Raw genomic sequence first — 24,905 nt, forward strand, 5'->3', positions numbered from 1 at the left:
TCACGTGTCTTGTCGTCATTTGTCCCATTTGTATTTGAAATTTCAAAACAAAATGGCCGACATCCCGAGCCTTTTTGGACATGTTCTCAAGTCTTTTTTTAATTATGGTTAACATGCCTGACAAATTTTACGTTCCCAAGTCAAATCGTCATCAGGACATAATTTAAGATACATTCAACCTACTTTAACACAGCCCCTCCCACTTGTGAGTTATCACACCATCCACATGACCACAAATTTTTCAAAGTACAGAAAAGTCTTTGAAATGTGACATGACTTTGTCTTAAATCTCACTGGAACTGTTAAAAAGAACCACATGCTCAGAATATATTCTCGTCTGCATTTGTTGTTGTTCTGTCCACACAAGTTGTGTAGAATGTTCATCACAATTTTTTTTAATTCTCGTCCTTTTTTGAAATCTTTGCAGCTTGAAGGAGTTTCTTCCCAAAGAGTACATAAAGCAAAGAGGATCTGAGAAGAAGATTTTCCAAGTGAGGCCACATGATTAATTATGGATGAGGTTTTCTCCCTCAAACCAATCTTTCGGAAAGTTCAATATAATTGTGATGTTACTTCCAGGAACACAAAAACTGTGGCGAAATGACAGAAATCGAAGCCAAAGTGAAGTACGTCAAATTGGCGAGGTCTCTGCGCACGTACGGAGTGTCGTTCTTCTTGGTCAAGGTGAGCTCACAATAATTTTATTCAAAAAGTTGGCCTCCAGTTCGACCTTCTTATTGCTTTTCACTTAATTGAAAAAAGAAATTATCAAGTGGGAACTTTTCTTTATCTCCCGAGTGACATCATTTCGCTGAGCTTTTTGAGTTCGGTGGATAAAAAGGAGGTTGAAGGAAATTGCCCAGCAGGTGTCCGGGGTCCACTTCAACTTTTACTGCCTTTCATGTCCTGTGACAAATATCCCCGTTGGCTGTTTTCCTAGCGCATGCTGTGAAACCCAATAAAAGGAAAGAAACCACAAGAACACTCAGGGACTTCTGTAAAGTCCAATAGACTCCACAATAAAGGGATTTACTTTTTGATCCCTAAATGTTTTGTCCGCTTCCACACTCTCATGTCCACCAATCAAAGATTATGTGCCACTCTTGATCTTGTAATGCAATGGGAAAAAACAGATTTCCTTGACCAAACAAACATTTTGTCCGCTAAACGGACACATTATACAACGTGTGACAGCACTTTTTATGGCAGGGGTGGGCAAACCTTTTGATTGGCGGGCCACAATGGGTTCTAAAATTTGACAGAGGGGGCCGGACCAGGAGCAGATGGATTCAGTGTTTTGGTCACCTCACCTTATCGGAGAAAAAAAATACATTTAATTTTACATGAAAGTGAACAAAAGCATGACAACAATTCATATGTCTTTGAAAAATCTGAGTATTTAGAAAATAAAACATTAACAAGGTTTATTTAGATAATTTTTTTCAAGTCCGCCGTTAAAACGTTTGACGGGCCGCAAGTGGCCCCCGGGCCGTAGTTTGCCCACACATGTTTTTATGGTGTATTACGGACATATCAAGAGAAGAGAGCTCCACCATGGATGAAATAAGGTCATCAGCAGGGTTAACAGTCTGATTTGAGACTTTTTAAGCCTGCAAGTAGCCACATTTATTTTTTGGAACGAATCAAATCTGCTTTATCGTACTTAACATAATGACATAGATTTTTTTTTTCTCATCCGGTTTGACAGCAACAACATCAGTCATACCTCCAAAAGTTTAGTCAATGGTAATCTTTTTGCTGCTCAGAAAGAATGTTCTAAAATAAATTTACTGTATGTGTTGACTTTCCGCATTGACGTACGCCAGCAAAAACTTCGGCGGAGTAAGTGACGACATGGGAAAAAATGAATTGTGTATTTTTTTTAAAGTGAGCTCAAATATGAGTTATGTATTTTTAAAGGTGATTCAAATGAATTGAATAGGAATTTGTGGCCCATCGAGCCGCGAGAAATGTCTTCATATATTTTAAACAAACTGAAGTTGTAAGAACCTTAGAAAATATGTCGATTATAAAAAAAAAATTAAAAAAAAAAAGGGAATCCATGTTGATGAATCCAAAACTATAGACAGGAAATAATTCATACAATTCACTTCATCTATTTTTTTAAAATCTTGAATTTTACAAATCTCAAACGCTCCACTCTCGGATTGGTCTCAGCTTTCACATGGAATTCGCTCGACCTTTGTCATTTGGGCTCCGCCTTGAGTGTAATCCGACAGAGCAGAAGCATTTAAAAATAGACCGGCCTTCAGCTCCCCCCACCCCCCCCCTCTACTCCACAACCCCCTCGAGACCACCACACAACTGACATTCCCTCCATAACTTTTACACAAGTGGACCTCCGTGACCCGACGTCACAGCCCGTCACGTTCTGTCCATATGCTCACCGTCTGTACTGGAACTCCTGAAACCTTTTTTTTTTTTTTTTTTTGCACTTTCTTCCCTGAGAAACGTTAATGATAGAGTAACAGAGTATGTGTCTCAAAAAAAAGTACAAGGCAGGTTTTCCCAAGAATTTAATTTGAATTTGTATTTATTTATTTATTTATTTTTATTTTGGGAATAAACTTACGGTCTTAACAGTGACACAGTACATCCAAACACAAAACAGCTCTTTCCCAAGAGATTCTTAAGGCTTAATCCATTCTCTTACGGGCTGAAAGATAAACCCAGGCTCGTTGAACTTGTTGATATGAACTGCATTTCAGTCCCGTTTCCGCTTGGGAGCCATTTTCAGTTTCCTGTCCGTGCTGACTGATGAATTATTTTGGTCTGTAGGCAAGAAACAAGCGATGATGACAAAATGCGTCAAAGGCAAAGAGCTTTGTGTGGGGGTTCATCCATAGACACACATGCGCAAAATGTTATCAGATTTAATAGGAGAGCTCCTCTCAAAAAGATGACAATGCTCACTATTGGATATGTAATATGTTGCTCGCTCTGTTGGGGGAAAAATAGAAACAGCTGATGCAGTGCAGTTCTACACATGAAATATCGGTGTTAGGTCACACACAAGTGGCACGCATGTTCGTATGGTTATTGTGATTGTCTTTTATCGTAAACAGGAGAAGATGAAGAGCAAAAACAAGCTGGTGCCGCGCCTCCTGGGCATCACCAAAGAGTCTGTGATGAGAGTAGACGAGAAGACCAAAGATGTGGTGCAAGAGTGGCCGCTCACCACCGTCAAGAGGTGGGCCGCCTCACCCAAGAGCTTCACCTTGGTAAGCTGTGGGCGTGTGCGCGCATGTGTATAGAAATATCAATTTGAAAAAAAATAATCTACACACTGTATATAATAAGACAATTGTAATTATAGTTATTGTATTTTATTTTAATTATTATTTGACAATTTCTGTTAGTTTTAATGTTAGATTTAGTATTAGTTGATTTTTTATTTTATTTTATTTTTTATTTTTTTAAATAAATTTGGAGTATTTATAAGATAAGAAAACAAAATATATATATTAAAACAAAAACAGTCCCCATCAATAAGTACACATTATGTGTGTATTTTGTTACACACCATGCAAAAAATCATAATTTTTTTTTATAATTATTTTACTGATTATGATCTCTCAAGAGGAAATTAAACTTGCAATCTGCTGTATGTATTTTATTATTTATTTATTTTGTTCATATTTAGTGGTTCCACTGTAATGCTGTTCCCTTCCACAGACATCCACAATAATGTCCCCCCCCCCCCCCCCCACCCCACCCCCCTCACCCTAAGGCACACTTGGCCATGCCTCACTGTTTATAAATCAGCACTCCGGGAGCTCAGTCAACCCGACCGATTCCCTCGCTTCTTAAATTCCCTCGTGCTCTTGTTTGACCGAACGCGTCTCCTCACTCATCGATATTCCACTTTACGTGTGCACCCACCAGTCAATGAGCGACATGATTTACATCTTGCGGTTACAACCGACCTGGCCTCCCTTTTCCTGCTGTTAATTCAGATGATCTTAGTGGGATTAGCCTGCTTCCTTGTGAACTACTAATTATCTTCGGTTTGGGTGTCGGATCAGTTTGTTCTGTATACAGTCGAAGCTTAAAGAATTGACCGTATTGTTTTTAATTGTGTTTGTGCAGGACTTTGGCGAGTACCAGGAGAGCTACTACTCTGTGCAGACCACAGAAGGCGAGCAAATCTCTCAGCTCATTGCGGGTTACATCGACATCATCCTGAAAAAGGTGAGGGGTTTATTTTATATATCCTTCCTTATTTGTGTCTACACAGTACTTTTTTGAAGCAACATTTGCTCTCAGGAATCACATAATTAAAAAATGAATTCAAAAGTATTTCAGGACAAAATAATTTACGTCATTGTAAAGAAATAACGAGTAGCTTACTAAAATGACTTACCGTACTGTTGGCAATGTATTCCTTTTGCATGCAGCATAACAGGTAAATGCTGCTTCACCATGTTTGCTTTGAACTCTGGCCTCCACTAATTGACGTGACCGAGTCTGCTGACGTCGGAGCGCTACTGGGTTTACGTTTAATTAGCATATCTTTCATCAGTTATTTATTGTTTTTTTTTGTTTTTTTTTTATGAATTTTTTTTATTTGATTTTTACATTTAAATTTAAACGTTTTGTTTAATTAATTCAGCTCTTGTTTTGTTTTTAATTCATTACAGTTCTTTACCTCTTGAAACTGCAATCGCTATCATAAATGTGTTGCTCAATATCTTTTAAATATTTGAAATTCTTCAATTGGATTTTATTAATTTGCGCAGGGCAGCATGAAAACCTGAGTAGTTTGCACTTTGTTCTCTCAGTGCTTGTGTATGTTTTGGCGTCCAAAAACATTCGTAGTTAGTTGGTTTATTGAAGAATATTTTTTTTTGTCTTAGTTACGAATGTGTAGTGAATGGTTGCCTAACTTGCCGTGTTATAAGATTCCTGCGGTTGACTGGCAATCAGTCCGGGGTATCCCCGCTCGGGATGGCTAAACGAAGCTTCAAATCTGCTTCATGAACCAGTTGTAGTATTTTTAGACTCCTGTAGATGGCACTCTCGGTTCAACATTGGGCTGAAAGCACACTGACTTGACATTTTTCAAACCCTTTATTTTAAGCAACAGTGTCATCTAGAGGACTCAAAAATAAAGCAGCTGGTTCACGAAGCAAATTTGAAGCTTCATTTTCCCATCACTATATCCCGCTTCTTGCTCAAAGTCGGCTGGGATAGACTCCAGGTCAGCCGTAACTTTAATGAGGATGGATGGATGAGTAGCTTTTGCTGGCGTATGTAATCATAAATCGTGTAAGCGAACAATTTATTTCTTTTAAATCCTTGCTTCACTGGATAATAAAATTCTGTAGGAATTTTTTCTGCCACTTGAAGGCAAATTTAATTTAATTCAGTTTTCCAAGTTCCACCACATAAAAGTAGTATACTCTATATTATTTAAAAAACTGATCGCTGTGAGCATTTTTTTTTTCTCTTTTGTGACCCCTTTCCAGAAACAAAGCAAGGATCGTTTTGGATTGGAGGGTGATGAGGAAGCAACCATGCTCGAGGAATCTGTATCGCCTAAAAAGTAAGCGCATAAGAACCATCAACATAATAAAATATTTATTTATTATTACCATTCAACCTGGCCTCCATCATATTATTTATAATAATGATACATTCATACTTTTCATTTAATTGAAGTGTAAGGAGAGAAATGCTGCAACCTCAGAAATTAACAATAAAACAATCTGACCCCCCCCCAAAAAAAATTAATTGCAAATAGCCTGCTGGATAAAAAATGAAAGTGTTTAGGTCTCTTTAATTTGAATTACAACTAAGACGCATACGCTTGAGCTGCAGTCTACTCTTATCAGCTGTGCAATGATGGTGTTATTATAATAACACAATGTTATTACATTCTCGTCTTACAAAAACACCATATCACACGAGATCCTTTTTTCCAATTTCCTCCTCCATCCCAAATTGGAGCACAGTTCACACATCTATCTTCCAGGACTTCATTTCACCACACTAGCGCTTCCTCCTCCGGACTTTATCCCAGGAGATAATCTCTGGAGGAAATTTTGCAGCACTGGAAAAGCGAAGGCCCGATCCAAACATTTCCTGATTAGGCGCACAGGCTCATTTTCCCATCATAACCTCAGCTTCCCATCGTTCTTGTTTTTATGCGTGTCGCTAACGAATGCTGGTTGGTCGGCACCTTTAGGTCCACCATCCTCCAACAGCAGTTTAACCGCGTAGGCCGGGCGGAGCACGGCTCGGTGGCGTTGCCCGGAGTGATCCGATCCGGCTCCATCGGCACCGAGTCGCTCAGCGTGGGCTCCATGCCGTCTCCTCAGCAGCAGATCACCATGGGTCAGATGCACCGTGGACACATGCCACCGCTGGTAAGAACACGCTGGCCCACTTCATGCTTCAAGTGGCAATTTTTACATTATGGGTGAGCGGGAGAAGTCATTTTGTGACCTTTGGAAGATTTGAATCTGATTGAATGGTCATGATGTGGGGTCCCTCAAGGGTCAACCTTTTGACCACTTTTGTTCAGTCTATATATAATTAAGAACGGCAATGTTTGCTATCATGATTAGTTACACTACTGTGATGTTAGTGTCCCCAAATGACAGCAGCTCAATTAACATTTTGCGTCTCGGTCTAGAGCCAATTAACAGAAGTGTTGAAGATGGTCTTTCATACTGTGCAGGGAACTTATTTTTGGTTTTCACGCCACGCAACAATGATTTACTTAAAAATGTTTGTTTCCTTTGCAGAGTTCAGCACAGCAAGCTCTAATGGGAACCATCAACACCAGTATGCAGGCTGTGCAGAAGGCCCAGATTGACCTGGGGGAGGTCGATGATCTGCCTCCACTTGGACAGGACATGGTGTGTTCATTTATAATGAATATGAGCACAGCGACTCGATTTGTTTTAGGTCTCCTTGTACTATATATCTGATGAATAGATTTATTCCACTCGGTGTCTGGACTTTCAATTGTCTTCTGATGTGTGCAGGCGTCCAAGGTTTGGATCCAGAACAAGATGGACGAATCCAAACACGAGATTCACTCTCAGGTTGACGCCATCACAGCAGGAACCGCTTCCGTCGTCAACCTCACTGCTGGTCAGTAACCGCCAACCTGCTCATTTTTTTAATTTTGTTCCTATAACCCGTCTTTCTTAAAAATGTCACGATTTAAATCAACTCTCCCCGCCAGGTGACCCGACCGACACTGACTACACGGCAGTGGGCTGCGCCATCACCACCATCTCCTCCAACCTGACGGAGATGTCAAAGGGCGTTAAGCTGTTGGCCGCTCTCATGGAGGACGAGGTGGGCGGCGGTAATGACCTGATGAAGGCCGCAAGGACGCTGGCCGGAGCCGTGTCTGACCTGCTCAAAGCCGTGGAGCCAGCCTCCGGAGAGGTAAGGGGAATTAGGCGTTAATGTACCGTGAGGGTTTATTTGCTATGACTTAAACCAGACATCGGGTTTGGCGCTGACATTTTGTTTGTTTAGTGGGCCAACTGTGTGTTTGTAGTGTTAAAAACTGGGCTGGGTGATTATCAGCCAACTTGGTGTTATGGGTGTCATAAACAATGAAGCTGTTCATTTTTTGGGGACCTGTCTGTTAACAACACAGTAAAACTTTATTTATTTATTTATTTATTTTACATCGGGTTTGGTGCAGGCAAAAATAAGTCCTTGAGGGACTGATTTTCAAAATTGCAGGAATATAACATTAAGTATCAAAGAGTACTTCTTTTTATTTTTTTTTATTTTTATTTTATCAGAAGGAAAAAAAAGGCTTAAGTGTCACTCCATAAATTGTCAGCTCATTTGAATTATGACAAGGTAGCCAGCAAGGTTTACTTTGATTTTTTTTCTGGTGACACACAGGGCTTTCTATATACTTTAACTCACTCGAGGAAACCACTCAATTCCAGCGTTTTTCTGGAATTTGATGGATTTTGTGAGGCCAACAGAATATTGTGTTGTAATGCGATAAAAACCCGGAGTTATGACGCAAAAAAAAAAAAAAAAGGCTAAGACGTATAAATACGTCTTTGGGAGGTGGGGACTACGTTTTTGAAAATGTATATGTATGTTTTACGGATTGAATAACTTAATTACTTTTCTTTGTTGTTTCCAAATGAACTGCTCACCTAGAGACCCAGAATGAAATGTGCAATCTCTGAGTCATACGACTTTGCCTTGCCGCTTTCTTAAATATGGATGTATGTTGTGCTGACTGCATAAATAACCGTGACTGACGTGAAGCTGGCTGCAAGGCATTTTCAGTCTTTAACAGAAGACAGCAAGTGGCTTGTCGACTGGCGTAGTAATGAATAATGGAGTTGACTTTACCGACTTGTGCTGCGGCACTGTAACGATCTTATTGACATTTGTTCAGAGTTTCTCCCGCAGTCAAAAAAAAAAACCCGTCAGCTAATAATAATCCTCAGCTCTTATGAGTCCCTTTATTGTATATTCTTGTGTGTGTTGCGAGATGCTCTTTCATGTTGGAATATTTTCAAATGCGGCATTGAGGCAATATCAAGTCCCTCAGACAGATTCAGCAGAAGCTCCTTTTCAAGCAGTGTGTGCGCGTTTGTGTGTGTTCAGCCCAGACAGACGGTGCTGACGGCAGCAGGCAGCATCGGACAAGCCAGTGGAGACCTCCTCCGTCAGATTGGAGAGAACGAAACAGACGAGAGGTTCCAGGTAACCATGGTGCTCATTCACTCGTCAAAATGATGCACTTCAAGCTATGTTTACATCTTCGACTATTTTCTAAATAATTTCGAAAATAAAATCTACTTTCAATTTTCAGTGAACGTGAAAAGGCGTTCAAAGGCTGGCCAACCAATTATATAACAGAAAAAGGGAAAATATGTGGATTATGAGTTATTCATAAATATCACACTTTAAATAACAATTTAGTTGAACAATAATCACACACAAAAACACATACATAAACAATTGTATGACCTTTTTTTTCACCTAAAACACACACACATTTTTGAGAATAGATTTTCATGTAAAGTTGTGGAAGCATGCGTGTTTAAAAAAACAAATGCCGTAGTTGTGGACATGCTAAACAAAAAATTTCCGCTTACTTTTGCAATTTCAGCATACAAAGGACATGGAGATTTCAGTGCAGGTCTTGTGTCGACGATAGACGACAAAACGTGATTTTTGTGGAACATGCGGAAAAAAAAAAATTGGGAAAACAGATTGAATACATGGAGACCTGATCGGAGCTATGACAGTCAAGTGCATGCTAACAAAAAACACCGCTCTATGTATTATGGAGATTAAAAACACACTCTGTATTAAATGTGAAATATAAAATATTGTGGCACCCTGTTTATCATGGAGATGTTTATTACTTTTCAAAACATACTTTTAAAGTACTCCGTATCATCTGTTCTCTCTATATTTCATTTTGAGAAAAAAAATAAGACTATCGCTAGCAGTTGACCAAATGAGAAAAAGCCTGCTTACGCCAAGCGTTTTATTTCTCACTCCCAGTTGGATTTTGTATAAAAGTGACAAGTAACATCAAAATAAACATTGTGTTTTTAGACACCGAACCGTTGAAGCAAAATTACTTTCATCCAGGAATGGCGCGAAACCGCAACCTTTTATCTAGTCTACTAGCATAATGCTAATGGGAATTAGCAAAGATGTTTTATTCGTTATAAAGCTTCAAACATCTGCTACTTTAGCTTACATGGAGCAGCAACACAACATTAAACATTGTCTATTTAAACACCAAATGTTCAACCAAACCATTTTTTTTAGAAAAGTGCGCTAGCTTAATGCCAACATATAATCATAGACGGGCTAGAAATTAGCTACATTAATTAGCAAACATGCCCATCATGTTGCGGTGCAGCATTATATTATACTGAATGTCTCCATAAATTCGCACACATTCCTTCCATCCAAGATTTTGTATTCCCTTTTCAAGTATGGTGATTAATCCTTTTGACTTTGCTTCTTGTGCAGGATGTCCTCATGAACTTGGCAAAGGCAGTGGCCAATGCTGCCGCCATGATGGTCTTGAAAGCAAAGAACGTGGCCCAGGTCGCAGAGGACACGGTTCTACAGAACCGAGTCATCGCCGCCGCCACGCAGTGTGCCCTGTCCACCTCGCAGCTGGTGGCGTGTGCCAAGGTACTGCAGAAACCAGAATAAACCTTGCGAAGTGATCATCCATCATCATCGTCATGACGTCTCCTCGCATATGCTCGTAGGTGGTGAGTCCCACGATCAGCTCCCCCGTTTGCCAGGAGCAGCTCATCGAAGCCGGGAAGCTGGTGGACCGCTCGGTGGAGAGCTGCGTGCAGGCCTGCCTCTCGGCCACGGAGGACGGAGAACTCCTCAAACAGGTCGCTTGTTATTACCGCCGCCAAGATGGCCGTGGTGTCTTTATATGGCGGTTCGGTATTCTGTCGTAGCTGTTTTTTATCATTTTAATTTGTGATCAAATTGACTAATCAGCAGTATTTACTTATTTATTTATTTATTTCGGGGTTTTTTTTGGGTGGAGGGAGGTTTTGGGCATTTTCTTTTAAATGGCATTTTTGTCGTACATCAGTTAAGGAAGTGTGTGGTCATGTTTTGTAGGTGAGCGCGGCAGCCAGCGTGGTGAATCAAGCGCTGGAAGATTTGCTGCAACACGTCCGCCAGTACACCTCCAGAGGAGAGCCCATCGGTCGCTACGACCAGGCCACTGACACCATCATGACCGTCACTGAGAGCATCTTCACCTCCATGGGAGATGCAGGTCAGTCCAAAATCAAGAACAAATATATCGTAGAACGCAAATGTTCAGACGAATTGACTTCAGGAAAATGCTATTCCAATTTTAATACATGCCTCCAACTCTCCTCCTCTCAGGTGAGATGGTCCGTCAGGCCCGGGTGCTGGCCCAGGCCACTTCGGACCTGGTGAACGCCATGAGGTCAGACGCTGAAATCGAAGTGGATGTGGACAACTCCAAGAAGTTGCTTGCGGCGGCTAAATTGTTGGCCGACGCCACTGCCAGGATGGTGGAAGCGGCCAAGGTATTTACTTCATTCTCTCTCAGCATTTAACAACTGGCCGTCCTACAATTTACAATCTATTACTACTACTACTACTACAGTGCATTTCACGTCTACAATTTTTTTTTGGAGCTTATTCAACTTTGAACAACAAAATAGCAGGCAATTTAATATGTGCCTGGAGAGAAAATTATGCACAAAATAATGCTTTGCACACAGCAAAAAAAAAAAAAAAAGGAAAAGAAAACCCTAAAATTAATTACATTGTGGCATAATTTATCCAGGATAAATGGCCTACTGAATAAAAATTATATTAAAATAAGATATTGAATTTGTATATGCAGTCTAATAATATAATTGTTAATAATGACATAATATTAATAATAACTAATAATGAAAAACAATAACTAATAATAATAATTGATAACAATAAATAATAATGATAAATATTAATAATAATGGTATTTTATTATTAATAATAATCATTCATACTGATTAATACTGATCAATACTAAATTAAAAAAATAATTACAATTAATAATAATAATTAATAATAGTAAATAATAATTGATCATTAATAAGAATACTTAATGATAATTAAAGCAGCGGTTTGACTTTGACTGGACGTAATAGATTTACTGTACATTTCCATAAGACACTTGCCCTGTCCAATGTGGTCCAGTCATCCAACAACATTGCATAATTTTAGAAAAATATTAAAAACAGCTATCTATGATGCAATACAATAGAATACAATTTTATTCATATAGCAGTATGTTCTGTATCAGTGTAAACTTTGTTTGATTAATGACCTCTACCAAAATTTGATGCATCTTTCACACTATATTAAATCCCATGAAGTTGTGCAACTGTACTTTGACAAAGTGGCCAGTGAGTGAGTAATGACTTAACCAAATAGTCATTCCCTACGTCAGTCGGAATTAAAAACATCTGACCTGACATTGAACTGTACTTTTAGTTTGACATTTTAATTAAGTCTGTACAGGATTATAAAACAAAACTCTGCCTCCGCTCATTGTTTCACTTTGGCTCCACTCAATTAGTCTGGACGATGATCAAAGCCCAGAAAACACCCCCAAACTGCAAGTTGGCACTGATGTGTATGAATGTTAAGTCCCTGCGATTCAAAGGACGCCTCAATACGGCTCATGTGCCGTTTGATCCGAATTTAGCCTGCGTAATAACCCCTTACAAATGACTGTAACCCTAAACTTAGGACACATTCATGCGTTGAAACAACTGAAGCCCAGAGGTGTCGCAGCTAATAATATGCCGACTCAAAAACTTAGCATACTCCATGACACTTGCGACAAAGGGTTAACATCCTAAAATAAGATGATTCATTTGTTCAATTAATTTGTCTGTCAACTGGCTCAAACTCTATCCAGAGCCATCCACTTTCCACCACGGCAATGAAAAGACACCCTTCAGCTATTTATTTTAAATTAAGCCTTCATTTACCAACAGTTGTCTCTTCACACATATCTGCTGGAATTTATCTGGGCACCGTTGCCATGGCAACTGATGATATTTAAGATTTCTGGATACCGCTTATTATTTGATCTTCTTCCGTGTTTCTGCACATTATAATGGCGCAGTGAACAATGCACGAGACTTGAAAAGCTCGTAAGTGTCGGCCCTCTCATGGAAGCCGAGTCGTCATTAGTCACGCTGGAATTAGCAGATTTTCATAATTATGCAAATGACCTGTTCGGTTTCATCGGCGTCAACAGGCAGACGACGGCAATGAACTCGACTGGTCTGAAATGAAATTTTACCCGTAGCAAAAAGAGAACGTTTTCAAATGTACTTTGTAGACATAATCACGGCTGGCCAAGGTTAAACGAATTTCTTGTGCGCTCCCAGGGTGCAGCGGCCTATCCTGAAAACGAAGATCAGCAGCAGCGACTGAGGGAGGCCGCTGAAGGTCTGCGAGTGGCCACCAACGCTGCCGCTCAGAACGCCATCAAGAAGAAGCTGATCAACAGACTGGAGGTCGGCGGTGGTCCGATTGAGGGGGGCTAAGTGGGCGAAGAGGACTGATTTGAACCCCTATTGCATTTTGGGATTTCAAAAACAGAGATGTTCAATTTCAGCTAGCCCAGTCCGAAATGTATCATTTTACGTCCCTTTCTTTTCCCACATTGGTGATTTTATCAGTTGGATTGGTGGGAGTGATTTGGGGTGTGTGTTTTGTGCTTCAGAATGCTGCCAAGCAAGGTGCGGCCGCTGCCACGCAAACCATCGCCGCCGCTCAGAATGCCGCCGCCTCCAACAAGAACACAGCCGCTCACCAGCAGTTAGTTCAGAGCTGCAAGGTGAGCATGGTCGGCAAAAGTTGCAGCAATGTTGCTCATTGTCCAAGGATAGTTTTGAATAATTATTACTTACTATGTGACTGTAGCAACCGTTTCATGTTAAGTCTAATTCGTTTGAGCATTAAAGGGGATGTCAAGCCTAAAAAAATATTTGCAATAAAATGTTCTATGCGCTTTCACTAAAGCTAAACACGTCATTCTGATTAATATTGCGTTTGTGAAATATGAGTTAAGCAGCAAAATCTACCCAATCTTCGCCATCTCAGGGGGCGGCCATTTTGTGATTTCTGTTGCCTTAAAATGACATCACAGTGGTTCCGGGGCTCAGGTAACGACCAATCACGGCTCACCTGTTTTCCGAAGCTGAGTCATGATTGCTTGTTATCTGAGCACCGAGCAACTGTGATGTCATTTTCACTCGACAGCGAGCGGCAAAATGGCCGCCCCCTGAGATGGACAAAAACGGATGGATTGTACTCATATTACACAACACAATATTAATCAGAATGCCATGTTTAGTCTTGTGGGCCTGCATAGAACATTTTCTTGTAAAGTCGATTTTTTTGGGTTGACTTCCCCTTTAAATCTTGACCAAATTTATTACCATTCATAATTAACCATCGATTGCCAATTTTTTCTTGTGTATTATTTAGGCGGTGGCTGACCACATCCCTCAGCTGGTCCAGGGAGTGCGCAGCAGTCAGGCCAAACCAGATGACATTAGTGCACAACTTGCCCTCATTATTGCCAGCCAGAATTTCCTACAGGTGCAACACACACACACACACACACACGCACACACTCACTTAGACACTTGCGTTTATGGCAAGGGAACGTTGAAACTTGATGCCCCAGAATTGTCGCGACTACTTTGGGAATGAGGCTGAAGAAAGTATAAATAGCGATAGTTCCATGTTGGGACATTTTTAAAATGGACCCACAACCTATTTTTTTTTCAAACTTATTTCCAAAGAGGCACTCCTGTGGTGTATTAGGGACGGCCATTATTTGACAAAATACGGTTTATCATAAACTTCATGGAGTTTTGATTTGCAAAGCAAATTTATGCATAGATCTATTGATGTTCGCTGCTCTTCACAGCCGGGTAGTAAGATGGTGACCTCCGCAAAGTCATCCGTCCCCACGGTGACGGATCAGGCTGCAGCCATGCAACTGGGTCAGTGTGCCAAGAACCTGGCCACTTGCCTGGCCGAGCTGAGGACAGCCGCACAGAAGGTAGCCGACAAATTTTCGTTGTGAGAGTACAAAAATAATTTCTGTTTTGCTGTTTTATGAGTTGAGTTGCTCGGATGCTGAAATCTGCCTAGCAACAAGTGACCTCATTAAGTGAAAACAAGGGAGATTAAGTGCAAAGCAGACTGAGAAATATGTATCGAGTAATACTTGATTTGTGTTGCCATTGCAATTTGAAACGTTTTTGTGTTTTTCTAGGCTCATGAAGCTTGTGGCCCCATGGAAATCGATTCTGCGCTCACCGCCATCCAAACGCTGAAAAGTGAGCTGCAGGACGCCAGGTTGGCTGCCGGTAATGCGCAGCTGAAACCGCTGCCGGGAGAATCTGTAAGAAAAAGTCGCTTCACTCATGAAAATAAGAAATTGCAATTTACGTTCTGTCTAAAGTTGTATTTTCTTCTTTAGTTGGAGAAGTGCGCTCAGGAGTTGGGCAGCACGTCCAAATCAGTTGGCTCGTCCATGGCTCAGCTTCTCACTTGTGCTGCACAAGGCAATGAACATTACACAGGTTGGTAGTGTCATTTTGACCGCTTGGCTTCCGTTGCGCTGTGACAATGTTCGAAAAGGCATTTTGTTTTTTTAAAATCCTGTTGTGAGCAACACAGTTCATGCACTGTGCGGTAGGCATCGCAGCCAGGGAAACGGCACAGGCCTTGAAGACGCTGGCCCAGGCGGCCCGCGGAGTCGCCGCCTCCACAACTGATCCCAAAGCCGCCGCCGCCATGCTGGACTCGGCCCGCGACGTCATGGAGGGCTCTGCGCTTCTCATCCACGAGGCCAAGGAGGCGCTTATCTGTCCCGGAGATGCTGAGAGCCAGCAGAGGTTGGCTCAGGTGAGATCTGACATTTTATTTTATTTTATTTATTTTTTATTTATCTTTTATGATAATTTTTTTAATTATTTTATTTGATTTCATTTATTTATTTATTTAGTTATTTGTCAGTATAAAACTCGTGTATCATCTCTTAAGCAGCTGATCTTCCTTCGGCACAAAATACGCTCACTAGTCATTAGTTATGGCCACATCCACACCTGTATATATAAAAAAAAAAAAAAAAGATAATTAAACTCACAGTTAATAGTATAACCAAAATATTATAATATAATAATTATTTTCTTAAATTAAGACGTCAATTATTCTTCATAGCCATAAATTCACCATTAAAATGTCTTAGAATTGCCCCTGGCACAATTAACAATTTCTATATTTATTTTCTTTTTCTTTGAACAAATTTGTAATGCATTGATTTGTCTTTTACCAAAAAGCCGATTGAAATGATCTGAAGCGCCAACAATAATTCACTTTTGCCGGTTCAAAAATGTTCAAATTATTTTGTACAAATGTGAACTATTGTAACGTCATACCGATATTCCTAATCATCATACGTAGTAATTGGTTTGAAGTTTCCTTAAAAAGTTAGTGAGACTTCCTTAAACCTGCAATTGCCTGATCAGAGAGTCTTTCTGGTAAATATTTACATGCAGGTGAGGGAAGTAATCAGCTCAACATCTGTCATATTAAGCAAGGGAAAGCGTCGTAATTAAGCAGGTGGCAAGTTTTATAAGCAAAACATCCTGCATGATTTATGCCTTATCTCATTTTCCCAACTTAATTAATCCAGCCTGTTGTGATAAACTCAAATGTGGAGCTGCTTGTTCATGCAAGCAGCGTTTTGTATTTTAAATCATCACGCTTGTGATTGTTTTAAATATTCCGGTGGTCTTTCTTGAACCTGCAGGTGGCCAAGGCCGTGTCTCATTCATTGAACAACTGCGTCAACTGTCTGCCTGGCCAAAAGGACGTGGACATGGCTCTCAAGAGCATCGGAGAGGCCAGCAAGAAACTCCTCATTGAAAGTGTAAGTTGAACTAAATCTCCCTCGCGTAAAAATTCTTCCTCATAAGCATAGTCAACATGTTGTAAGTCTTCCTCTGCTTTTTAGATCCCGCCAGCCTCCAAGAGCTTTCAGGAGGCGCAGAGCGAGCTCAACCAGACGGCGGCCGACCTGAACCAGTCTGCGGGCGAGGTGGTTCACGCCACCAGGGGCTCCAGCAGCCAGCTGGCGGTGGCGTCGGGGAAGTTCAGCGAAGACTTTGACGAGTTCCTTGACGCCGGCATCGAGATGGCAGGGCACACTCAGGTCCGTCTTGCTTCCCGTGAATTCGACACATAATGCATATTATATATATGTAATACTGTCTGTATATCGCACATAACACAAAATAATTAAGATAAGATGAGACACTATCAGTTTAAATTGTGGTTAGTCGAGCCGGCGAATTACATGCTGTAAATGGAAAAAAAAAAAAAAAAAATATATATATATATATATATATATATATATATATATATATATAAAATAAGCTCATATGTGGCCACCTGTCGTACATTTCAAACACATGGCGCATGGCGTACAGACTGCTTTCCATGTTTGACTTCTTTTGCCAGCATGCATCCTCCAATTTCCGAGTGCTTCTGCCCATTTGGGTCAATATAAAAAAAAAAAAAAAAAATTGAACCTGTCAGGACCAGCCCGTAAGGCAGAGCTTATATTTGTTGTTGCCACATTTTATAAAGCAAGGCACCGCAGTATTGGTATCCCAATCACCCACCCATTGCCATAAATTATGGTATGCATCCGGGAAGAGCTGGAGCCTGTCGCAGATGACTATGGGCGAGACGTGGTGGACATCGTAATCTGGTCAACAGGCCAATCGCAAGGCACATTCGCAACTACAGTTAACTCTGAATTGTGCTTTCATCTTCATGAACATTTTTCAAATAATGTTTCATGTGTTTTTTTTTTTTTTTCTGTCTCGTCATCTCAGAAGAGGGACGACCAGGTGCAGGTGATCAGCAACCTGAAGAACATCTCCATGGCCTCCAGCAAGCTGCTGCTGGCCGCCAAGAGCTTGTCCGTGGATCCCGCCGCAGCCAACGCCAAGAGCCTGCTAGCAGCCGCTGCGAGGTACCGCCGCAGTGTGTTACATGAATTGGTGCCGATGAATTCCCTGCCTTGAGGGAGCCCACTTGCCCCTAGAGCTCCCTCTAGTGGTATGCAAAAGAATCACTGAGTCAAATTTTCTAGAATCTTTTTTTTTTTTTTTTTTTAATCAATTTGAATAAAAATCTGTTCCATTGTTAAAACCTTTTAAGTATCTACATTTTAATTTTTTGGGGGGTATTTTGGGACCATTTTTTATGTGCAATTCATTTTAAGTGTTTTTTTCTTTTTTTTTTTTTTTGGGGTGTTTTTATAAAGACTTAGGCCTACTATATTTTCCTGTTGGTCATCACTTGTATAAAAAGCTTGAAACTCACTGCTTTCGATTTTCATTTCCCGGTTCTTCTTTCAGAGCTGTAACTGACAGCATCAACCAGCTGATCACGCTGTGCACTCAGCAGGCGCCCGGTCAGAAGGAGTGTGATAATGCTCTGAGAGAGCTCGAGGTAAACCACACTCATTTTTAATGGTTCCCATGAAGCAACAGGTTGGAGGAGTGTGGTTTGGCTCTCCAACTCTATTAAGCACATTTTCGCTTGAATCTATTCAGATTTTATTGTTCTGTGTTTGTATTTATTTTGAAGCATGTCAGAACAAAGTTGTTCCAATTTTGTTGTTTCAAATGGTTTTATGTCAAAGGAAACGGTGGAATGTTTGACCTTTTTTGTAATAGAAGTCGACTAAATTCTTGCAGGCTGTCCGAGGAATGCTGGAAAACCCCAATGAACCCATCAATGACCTCTCCTACTTTGACTGCATCGAGAGTGTCATGGAGAATTCCAAGGTAGGCCTTTCCAGGTCCACCAGCTTTGAGCTAAAACATCCCTCATCCCTAAGAGTCAAGTTGCTTCGCTTTTTTTTTCATTCGTGGTGTTCTGTCCAGGTCTTGGGAGAGTCAATGGCGGGAATTTCCCAGAACTGCAAGACGGGAGATGTGATGTCATTTGGAGACTGCGTCAGATTGGCCTCCAAGGCCCTGTGTGGGCTCACTGAAGCCGCTGGGCAGGTGTGTATAAATTCCTAAATGTCATTCACAGATTTTTTTTTTAATTTTTTTTTTTTTTGTGGAACGCATGTAGCTGTCTGTAATGGCATATTGCAATGTGGATGACGTATGTTTAAGTTTAAATGTAGCATAAAAATGTAAAAAAAAAAACAAACAAAAAAATATTATTCATTTTTTTAACATGGTGTCTATATATTGTGGCTTTTCATCGTTAGCAGCCTTATTTATTTTTCTTCCCTTACCTCAGGCGTCCTACCTGGTGGGTGTGTCCGATCCCAACAGTCACGCAGGTCACCAGGGATTGGTGGACCCCATCCAGTTTGCTAAAGCCAACCAGGCGATTCAGACGGCCTGTCAGAATCTTGTGGACCCCGAGAGTAGCGCCTCCCAGGTACATGTCGCCCTAAAATGAAACAGCCTAACACAGGCGTGGGCAAACTACGGCCCGGGGGCCACATGCGGCCCATTAAGCGTTTTAATCCAGCCCGCCAAACATGAAAAAAATTAAATGAATAAACCTTGTTTATGTTTTATGTTCTAAATATTGTGGTGTGTCAAAGACATATATTTTGGTGTAATGCTTTTGTTCACTTTCATTTAAAATTTAAATGAATTTTTTTTCTCAGATGAGGTGAGGTTACCAAAACACTCCCTCCATCTGCTCCTGGTCCGGCTCTTCTGTCAAATTTTAGAACCCATTGTGGCCCACCAATCAAAAAGTTTGCCCACCCCTGGCCTAACATGTATTGTTGTTTATTACAGGTTAGAGTTAGTTTGTGCCATAAATAGTCTGCATATGAGTGGTGCAATTGTGCTCTCCACTTGGAGGGCTGATACAAGATTGCAATCAGGGATACTTTTGAGTAAATGTCGCAGTGACCTTTCATGGCCCTCGCCACCCATATCACTTACCCACCCACACTGCTTAATATTGCAGGTGCTCTCCGCCGCCACTATTGTTGCAAAACACACATCTGCGCTGTGCAACGCCTGCCGCCTGGCCTCCTCCAAGACGACCAACCCAGTTGCCAAGAGGCACTTTGTGCAGTCGGCGAAGGAGGTTGCCAACAGCACCGCCAACCTCGTCAAAACCATTAAGGTGGGTGAAGCATAATTACATTTATCGAGTAAACATTGGATCACAGAATCAGTTCATTCGTCGCATTTTGTTTCAAGTTTGATTCTTCGGGTTGACAGCAAAAGCTTGTTCGTGACCCTTTCTGGATGTCATTTCCTCCCTTAGGCTCTCGATGGAGATTTCTCGGATGAGAACAGGAACAGGTGTCGAGTGGCTACGGCTCCGCTCATCGAAGCGGTGGAAAACCTGACCATATTTGCGTCCAACCCAGAATTCGCAAGCATCCCGGCTCAGATCAGCCACGAGGTCAGTTACAGACGGATGCTCGTTGTTTAGTTTAAGACATTTTCCAGCAACGTGTTTCCTTGCAGGGTTGTGCGGCTCAGGAGCCCATCATCCGGTCGGCACGCTCCATGCTTGACAGCTCCACCTACTTGCTCAAGACTGCCCGCTCGTTGGTTATCAACCCCAAAGATCCGCCCACTTGGTCTGTTCTGGCCGGTCATTCGCGAACCGTCTCCGACTCCATCAAGAGTCTCATCACGGCCATCCGGTTTGTTGTGGGGGGGGGGGGGGGGGGGGCGTCCCTGTGTTAAAGATAATCTAATTTAATTTTTTTACTAAATGAGGTTTCTGAGTTCATATATTCACAGCACAAAGGTGGAATGATAGCTATTAATAGTTATTCATTTGTTCACATTTTGCAAAGACGTATTAAACTGAGTCACAGTATAAGAGTCTTTGCAAAATAGTGAGCCAACATTTACCTCAACTGCTCAACTACGACTCATACACTATAAGTATCTGCATCATAGTTATGAATTCCCTCCCTCTGACTTCCTCCAAAATTCCCAAAATATACAGGTTCATCGAAACCCTAATGAGAACAGATGCAATAAAAAATTATTGGGTAGATAATATTCTAAATCGTTGGATAACAAGAAAGGGGCCAAATATTGAGCCCACGTTTTCCTTTGCCGATGTGTTAGTAGCTCATAATAATATTTTTAAATTGTGTATTTAATAATTAGAGTTGTTTATGGACACTATTAACTCATTTACTATCAGCCGAGCGAAAAAAAATGGATCTTTGACGTATTTATCCGTCAATGGCAGTGAGTGAGTTAAATGCATAATTATTAACTGTGGGAGTAGCTTGCACTTGCCAAATCGTGAGCTAAGAGTAGATACAGTAACTTTAGTTTCTGAACAAATTATGTGTTTGAAGTTAACCATTTATGGCTCCTTCCCTTCCTGTGTTCTTGTTGTCCCCTTCTTCCTTTGCCATCTTTCTTTAATCTTTCAAACTCTGCATTCTTCACCGCCTATTCTTCATCATTCAACCTTGCTCCCCCATCCATTTTATTGCTCTCTCTGCGGCCCATTTCCTTCTCAGGGACAAGGCCCCCGGCCAGCGGGAGTGTGACTCGTCCATCGATAACATCAACAAATGTATTCGAGACATTGAGCAGGCCTCTTTGGCTGCGGTTAGCCAGAATTTACCAAGCAGGGACGACATCTCTCTGGAGGTAAGGAGGCGTTGGGAAAGGACTCGACATATTGCCTTTTTTTTTCTTCTTTTTTTTTAATACAACTACTACTACGATCCTTTTTTTTTTGTACAGTTTGATATAAAGCACAAATGACACATGATGGCTTTTACTAAAGTCAACCGCTTGTTCATAGCATCACATCGAAAAGATAGATCAGTTTAGAGCTTTTTCTTAATTTTTAAGTTTTTCATTTTTTTTTTTATACATCAAAAAGTTATAAATCGGTATAGATGGGTTAGACGTTGCGCTGATGATCTGTTGATTCTTCGTTCTACTTTTTTTCTTACCCGTACTTGAATCGTCAGATTAATTGATCACATTTTTTTTACATTTTTCTTGTCACATGTTGCAGCAAATCAAATCAAATGTATCAGTCAGAATAGGAGTACAAAAGAATTTCCAAATCATTAACTATCAACTGAACATTGCTCAGATGTGTATTTTAAACTAACTAAATAAATAAATAAAGCAAATTGGTCAGGCAAACTGCCAAGAGACCAACAGCAAGATTAAAGGAGTTGCAGGAATTTCTGGCAAGTAATGTGTATGTCTACTATGTGACATCAATCGCCCATGTTTTTATTGTGACTTATGATGATAAAACAGAACCATTTTCTTATAAGAATCAAACATTTGAAACGTCACAAATCCATGTGGAAAAAATATGTTCTGGTCTGATCAAACGAAGCTTGAGCTTTTTGCCCAGAATTCCTCTCGCTAGGTTTGCCGCTAACAAAACACTGCTCATCACCAAAAGAACATCACACCTGCAGTGAAGCAGGAAGTCGGTAGCTTCATGCTTTGGGTCAGTTTTTCATCAGCTGGAACCGGGCCCTTAGTCATGGTTGGGAATTATGTTATGTGACTTCTGCTGCTGAAGATGAAGAAGAACTTCATATATCAACATGACAGTGACCAAAAGCGCAAAAGAATTTTTAAAAAATGGCTCCGTCAAAAGAAGATTTAAAATTTTACAATGACACAGCCGGAGTCCAGACTTTTTGAACACGGCCTTTTGCAGCAGATCTCCTCACAGTCTGATATATGCGGAGCATTTCTTTACAAGGATGTGTGTGAAGTATTTACACAAAAAGACAGTGGTAGTTTTGGATATGTATTTTTGTCTCTGAAAATATTTTAGTTTGAGGGCAAATATGTCAAGGTTGCAGATGAATCACTTTGAATGCAATTTGTATTTATTTTTTTTACCTATCCCATTAAAGGCCACACAGGAACAAATGTACTTACATTTCCTCTTCTTTTCAGGCCCTGCAAGAGCAGCTGACGTCCTCCGTGCAGGAAATTGGCCACTTAATCGACCCTGTTTCCACTGCTGCCAGAGGTGAAGCTTCCCAACTAGGACACAAGGTACAGTATATAGGGCAACACACTAATGACTTTGCTGAAATGATTTAACAGTGAAGCAAGACATAAGTGGTAGGACAATATAATACAATTTTATTGATATACAGGGAACCCATTGGATATGTCATTGAACACACACACAAAATAAAAAGGTTTCATATCATATGTGTCATAATACATATATGTGCCTTAAAGAGGCGGGGCTGTGGCGTGACATGTGACATTTGGAAGTCTGCGTGAGAGTCTGGCCGGGAGCCGTGGCCAACAGCAGCTTCTGTGTGTTCCGGGAATGTTTTGCTCTCGTTTGCATCTTATTTATACTTCAAATATTTATATATAGAAATAAGTACGGCCATTTTGAACATTTCTTGACAGTGCACTATTTTTTTCACTCATCATGTGACTTAGATATCAAATACATGCTCAAAAGGCAACTAATCCCTAGATGCCGTGCGAGTGTTCCCCCTAGTGGCTGAGAGGAGTACAGCGGTGGCATCTGACCAATCTGAATGGATGCTTTGTGTTTTGAGGCATTGCCAAGACAACATTATTGCTTTTCTTTCCATAAATGTACATAAAAAAAAATCTGGATTTTTTTTTTAAAATTTATTTATTTATTTTTCTTGTCCTTGACCTTAGGTGAGCCAACTGGCCGGCTACTTTGAACCGCTAATCAGGGCCGCAGTGGGCGTGGCATCCAAGCTGAACGACCACCAACAGCAGATGACCTTCCTGGATCAGACCAAGACCCTGGCCGAGTCCGCCCTGCAGATGCTGTACGCCGCCAAGGAAGGGGGAGGAAATCGCAAGGTCAGATATTCACTGGTGGTTGTCTACCACCAAGCTTATTCGTTGTTGTAGTAGTTGTTGGTAGTGATGAGTAAATGAAGCTTCAAATCTGCTTCATGAAGCAGTTGTAGTATTTTTGTTGTAGATGGCACTCTCTGTTTAACATTGGGCTGAAAGCACACTGACTTGACATTTTTTTATCAAACCCTTTATAAAACCAACAGTGCCATCTAGAGGGCTCAAAAATACAACAGCTGGGTCATGAAGTAAATTTGAAGCTTCATTTTCCCATCACTAGTTGTTGGTTTAAGGTTACGCTAGTTTCGTGCTCCTGCTAATAATTCGGCGTAGCCATGAAGTTTCTTTACAATATAAGAAATAGATTACAAAGGAAAATAAATAGTCAAACCCGTGGAAATTCTAACGAAAGGAGAAGTACATCTGCTGCTCCCTTTGCATTATCATAACTTACTGTTCTCTGCGGATAAACGAAATGTAATTACAAGACAATATAGACCTCCTTTGGCCTTGTGGCTTGTGTATGATTTTTGCATTGTCATGGCAACTTTTAGGCATCCCACACGCACGATGCCATCGCTGAGGCGTCCCAGCTAATGAAGGAGGCGGTCGATGACATCATGGTGACGCTGAATGAGGCTGCCAGTGAAGTTGGAATGGTCGGCGGAATGGTGGATTCCATTGCGGAGGCCATGGCCAAGGTAAATCCGGTTTACTTTAAGGCATACCTTTTTTTTTTTTTTGCTTTGTGTTCCAATTTTGACCCCAAGAGTAGCCTTTTTCCGAGGGATGTTCAATACCACTTTTTTCAGACTTATACTAGTACATGTATTCACTCTGAGTACACACCAATGCAGAGTACCAATACCTCTAGTACTTCTGAAAACACCATGACAAAAATGTGAACACAGACCTTTCTTTTGATGCAGATGATGATTCACCAGTGCATCAAACTTCCCCAGTTTGTTGCCTTTAGTATCTGAGGCTGGTATCTGGAGCCTCCACTAGTACCCGATACCTTAAAATAAGGCGAGTATCGGCCCGACACCGATTCTCGCACATCCCTACTTTTTGGACTCTCTGCTTAGCTTATCTGTCTCCTGCAAGTGATGAGTACCGAATTCGTTACCATGGTGACTGGGAGTGGCGCTAGAGATGGCGGCACATATCTAAAAATATAAAAATAAAAAAAATAGTAACTGTGAACTATGAATCACACGTAAACCCAACAGGATGGCGGGGATCCTAATTTCCTGCGTGGCGGTGGCACTTGGAAACTAAGCTTGCTGTACAGTGTTTGCAGCACATATCACCAGACATGCCCCCCCCACCGCATTGCCAAGTTCATAAAGCAATAAAGTATGTATTGCTTATCAGAAGAAAAAGCTGATCTGCGCATTGAACGAAAATGCAGCTCTGCTTACCTTTCGGCTCTGATCTAGA

General features: G+C 40.9%; 1 protein-coding gene across 2 annotated transcripts in view; it reads left to right on the top strand.

The window, feature by feature from the left end:
* Positions 1–24,905, top strand: part of tln2a (talin 2a) — a 71,634-nt gene that overhangs the window by 32,222 nt on the left and 14,507 nt on the right. For both annotated transcript variants that reach the window (XM_088295877.1, XM_088295876.1), the window contains 35 exons: positions 428–491; positions 580–684; positions 3,087–3,242; positions 4,111–4,212; positions 5,490–5,566; positions 6,209–6,389; positions 6,771–6,884; positions 7,014–7,122; positions 7,217–7,425; positions 8,626–8,724; positions 10,015–10,182; positions 10,263–10,397; positions 10,636–10,795; positions 10,909–11,075; positions 12,942–13,070; positions 13,280–13,393; positions 14,047–14,160; positions 14,495–14,629; positions 14,846–14,974; positions 15,053–15,155; positions 15,272–15,480; positions 16,388–16,507; positions 16,592–16,789; positions 17,478–17,617; positions 18,006–18,099; positions 18,348–18,437; positions 18,537–18,659; positions 18,907–19,050; positions 19,597–19,758; positions 19,903–20,043; positions 20,109–20,290; positions 21,134–21,266; positions 22,557–22,658; positions 23,295–23,465; positions 24,017–24,163. In XM_088295877.1, the coding sequence (XP_088152003.1) occupies positions 428–491; positions 580–684; positions 3,087–3,242; positions 4,111–4,212; positions 5,490–5,566; positions 6,209–6,389; positions 6,771–6,884; positions 7,014–7,122; positions 7,217–7,425; positions 8,626–8,724; positions 10,015–10,182; positions 10,263–10,397; positions 10,636–10,795; positions 10,909–11,075; positions 12,942–13,070; positions 13,280–13,393; positions 14,047–14,160; positions 14,495–14,629; positions 14,846–14,974; positions 15,053–15,155; positions 15,272–15,480; positions 16,388–16,507; positions 16,592–16,789; positions 17,478–17,617; positions 18,006–18,099; positions 18,348–18,437; positions 18,537–18,659; positions 18,907–19,050; positions 19,597–19,758; positions 19,903–20,043; positions 20,109–20,290; positions 21,134–21,266; positions 22,557–22,658; positions 23,295–23,465; positions 24,017–24,163 (4,726 nt within the window). The remainder of the gene's footprint in view (positions 1–427; positions 492–579; positions 685–3,086; positions 3,243–4,110; positions 4,213–5,489; positions 5,567–6,208; positions 6,390–6,770; positions 6,885–7,013; positions 7,123–7,216; positions 7,426–8,625; positions 8,725–10,014; positions 10,183–10,262; positions 10,398–10,635; positions 10,796–10,908; positions 11,076–12,941; positions 13,071–13,279; positions 13,394–14,046; positions 14,161–14,494; positions 14,630–14,845; positions 14,975–15,052; positions 15,156–15,271; positions 15,481–16,387; positions 16,508–16,591; positions 16,790–17,477; positions 17,618–18,005; positions 18,100–18,347; positions 18,438–18,536; positions 18,660–18,906; positions 19,051–19,596; positions 19,759–19,902; positions 20,044–20,108; positions 20,291–21,133; positions 21,267–22,556; positions 22,659–23,294; positions 23,466–24,016; positions 24,164–24,905) is intronic.

The sequence above is a fragment of the Idiotropiscis lumnitzeri genome, chromosome 5 (assembly GCF_059441095.1).
Source record: "Idiotropiscis lumnitzeri isolate Australia: NSW breed Sydney's pygmy pipehorse chromosome 5, RoL_Ilum_1.0, whole genome shotgun sequence".
NCBI classification, from domain to species: Eukaryota; Metazoa; Chordata; class Actinopteri; order Syngnathiformes; family Syngnathidae; genus Idiotropiscis; species Idiotropiscis lumnitzeri.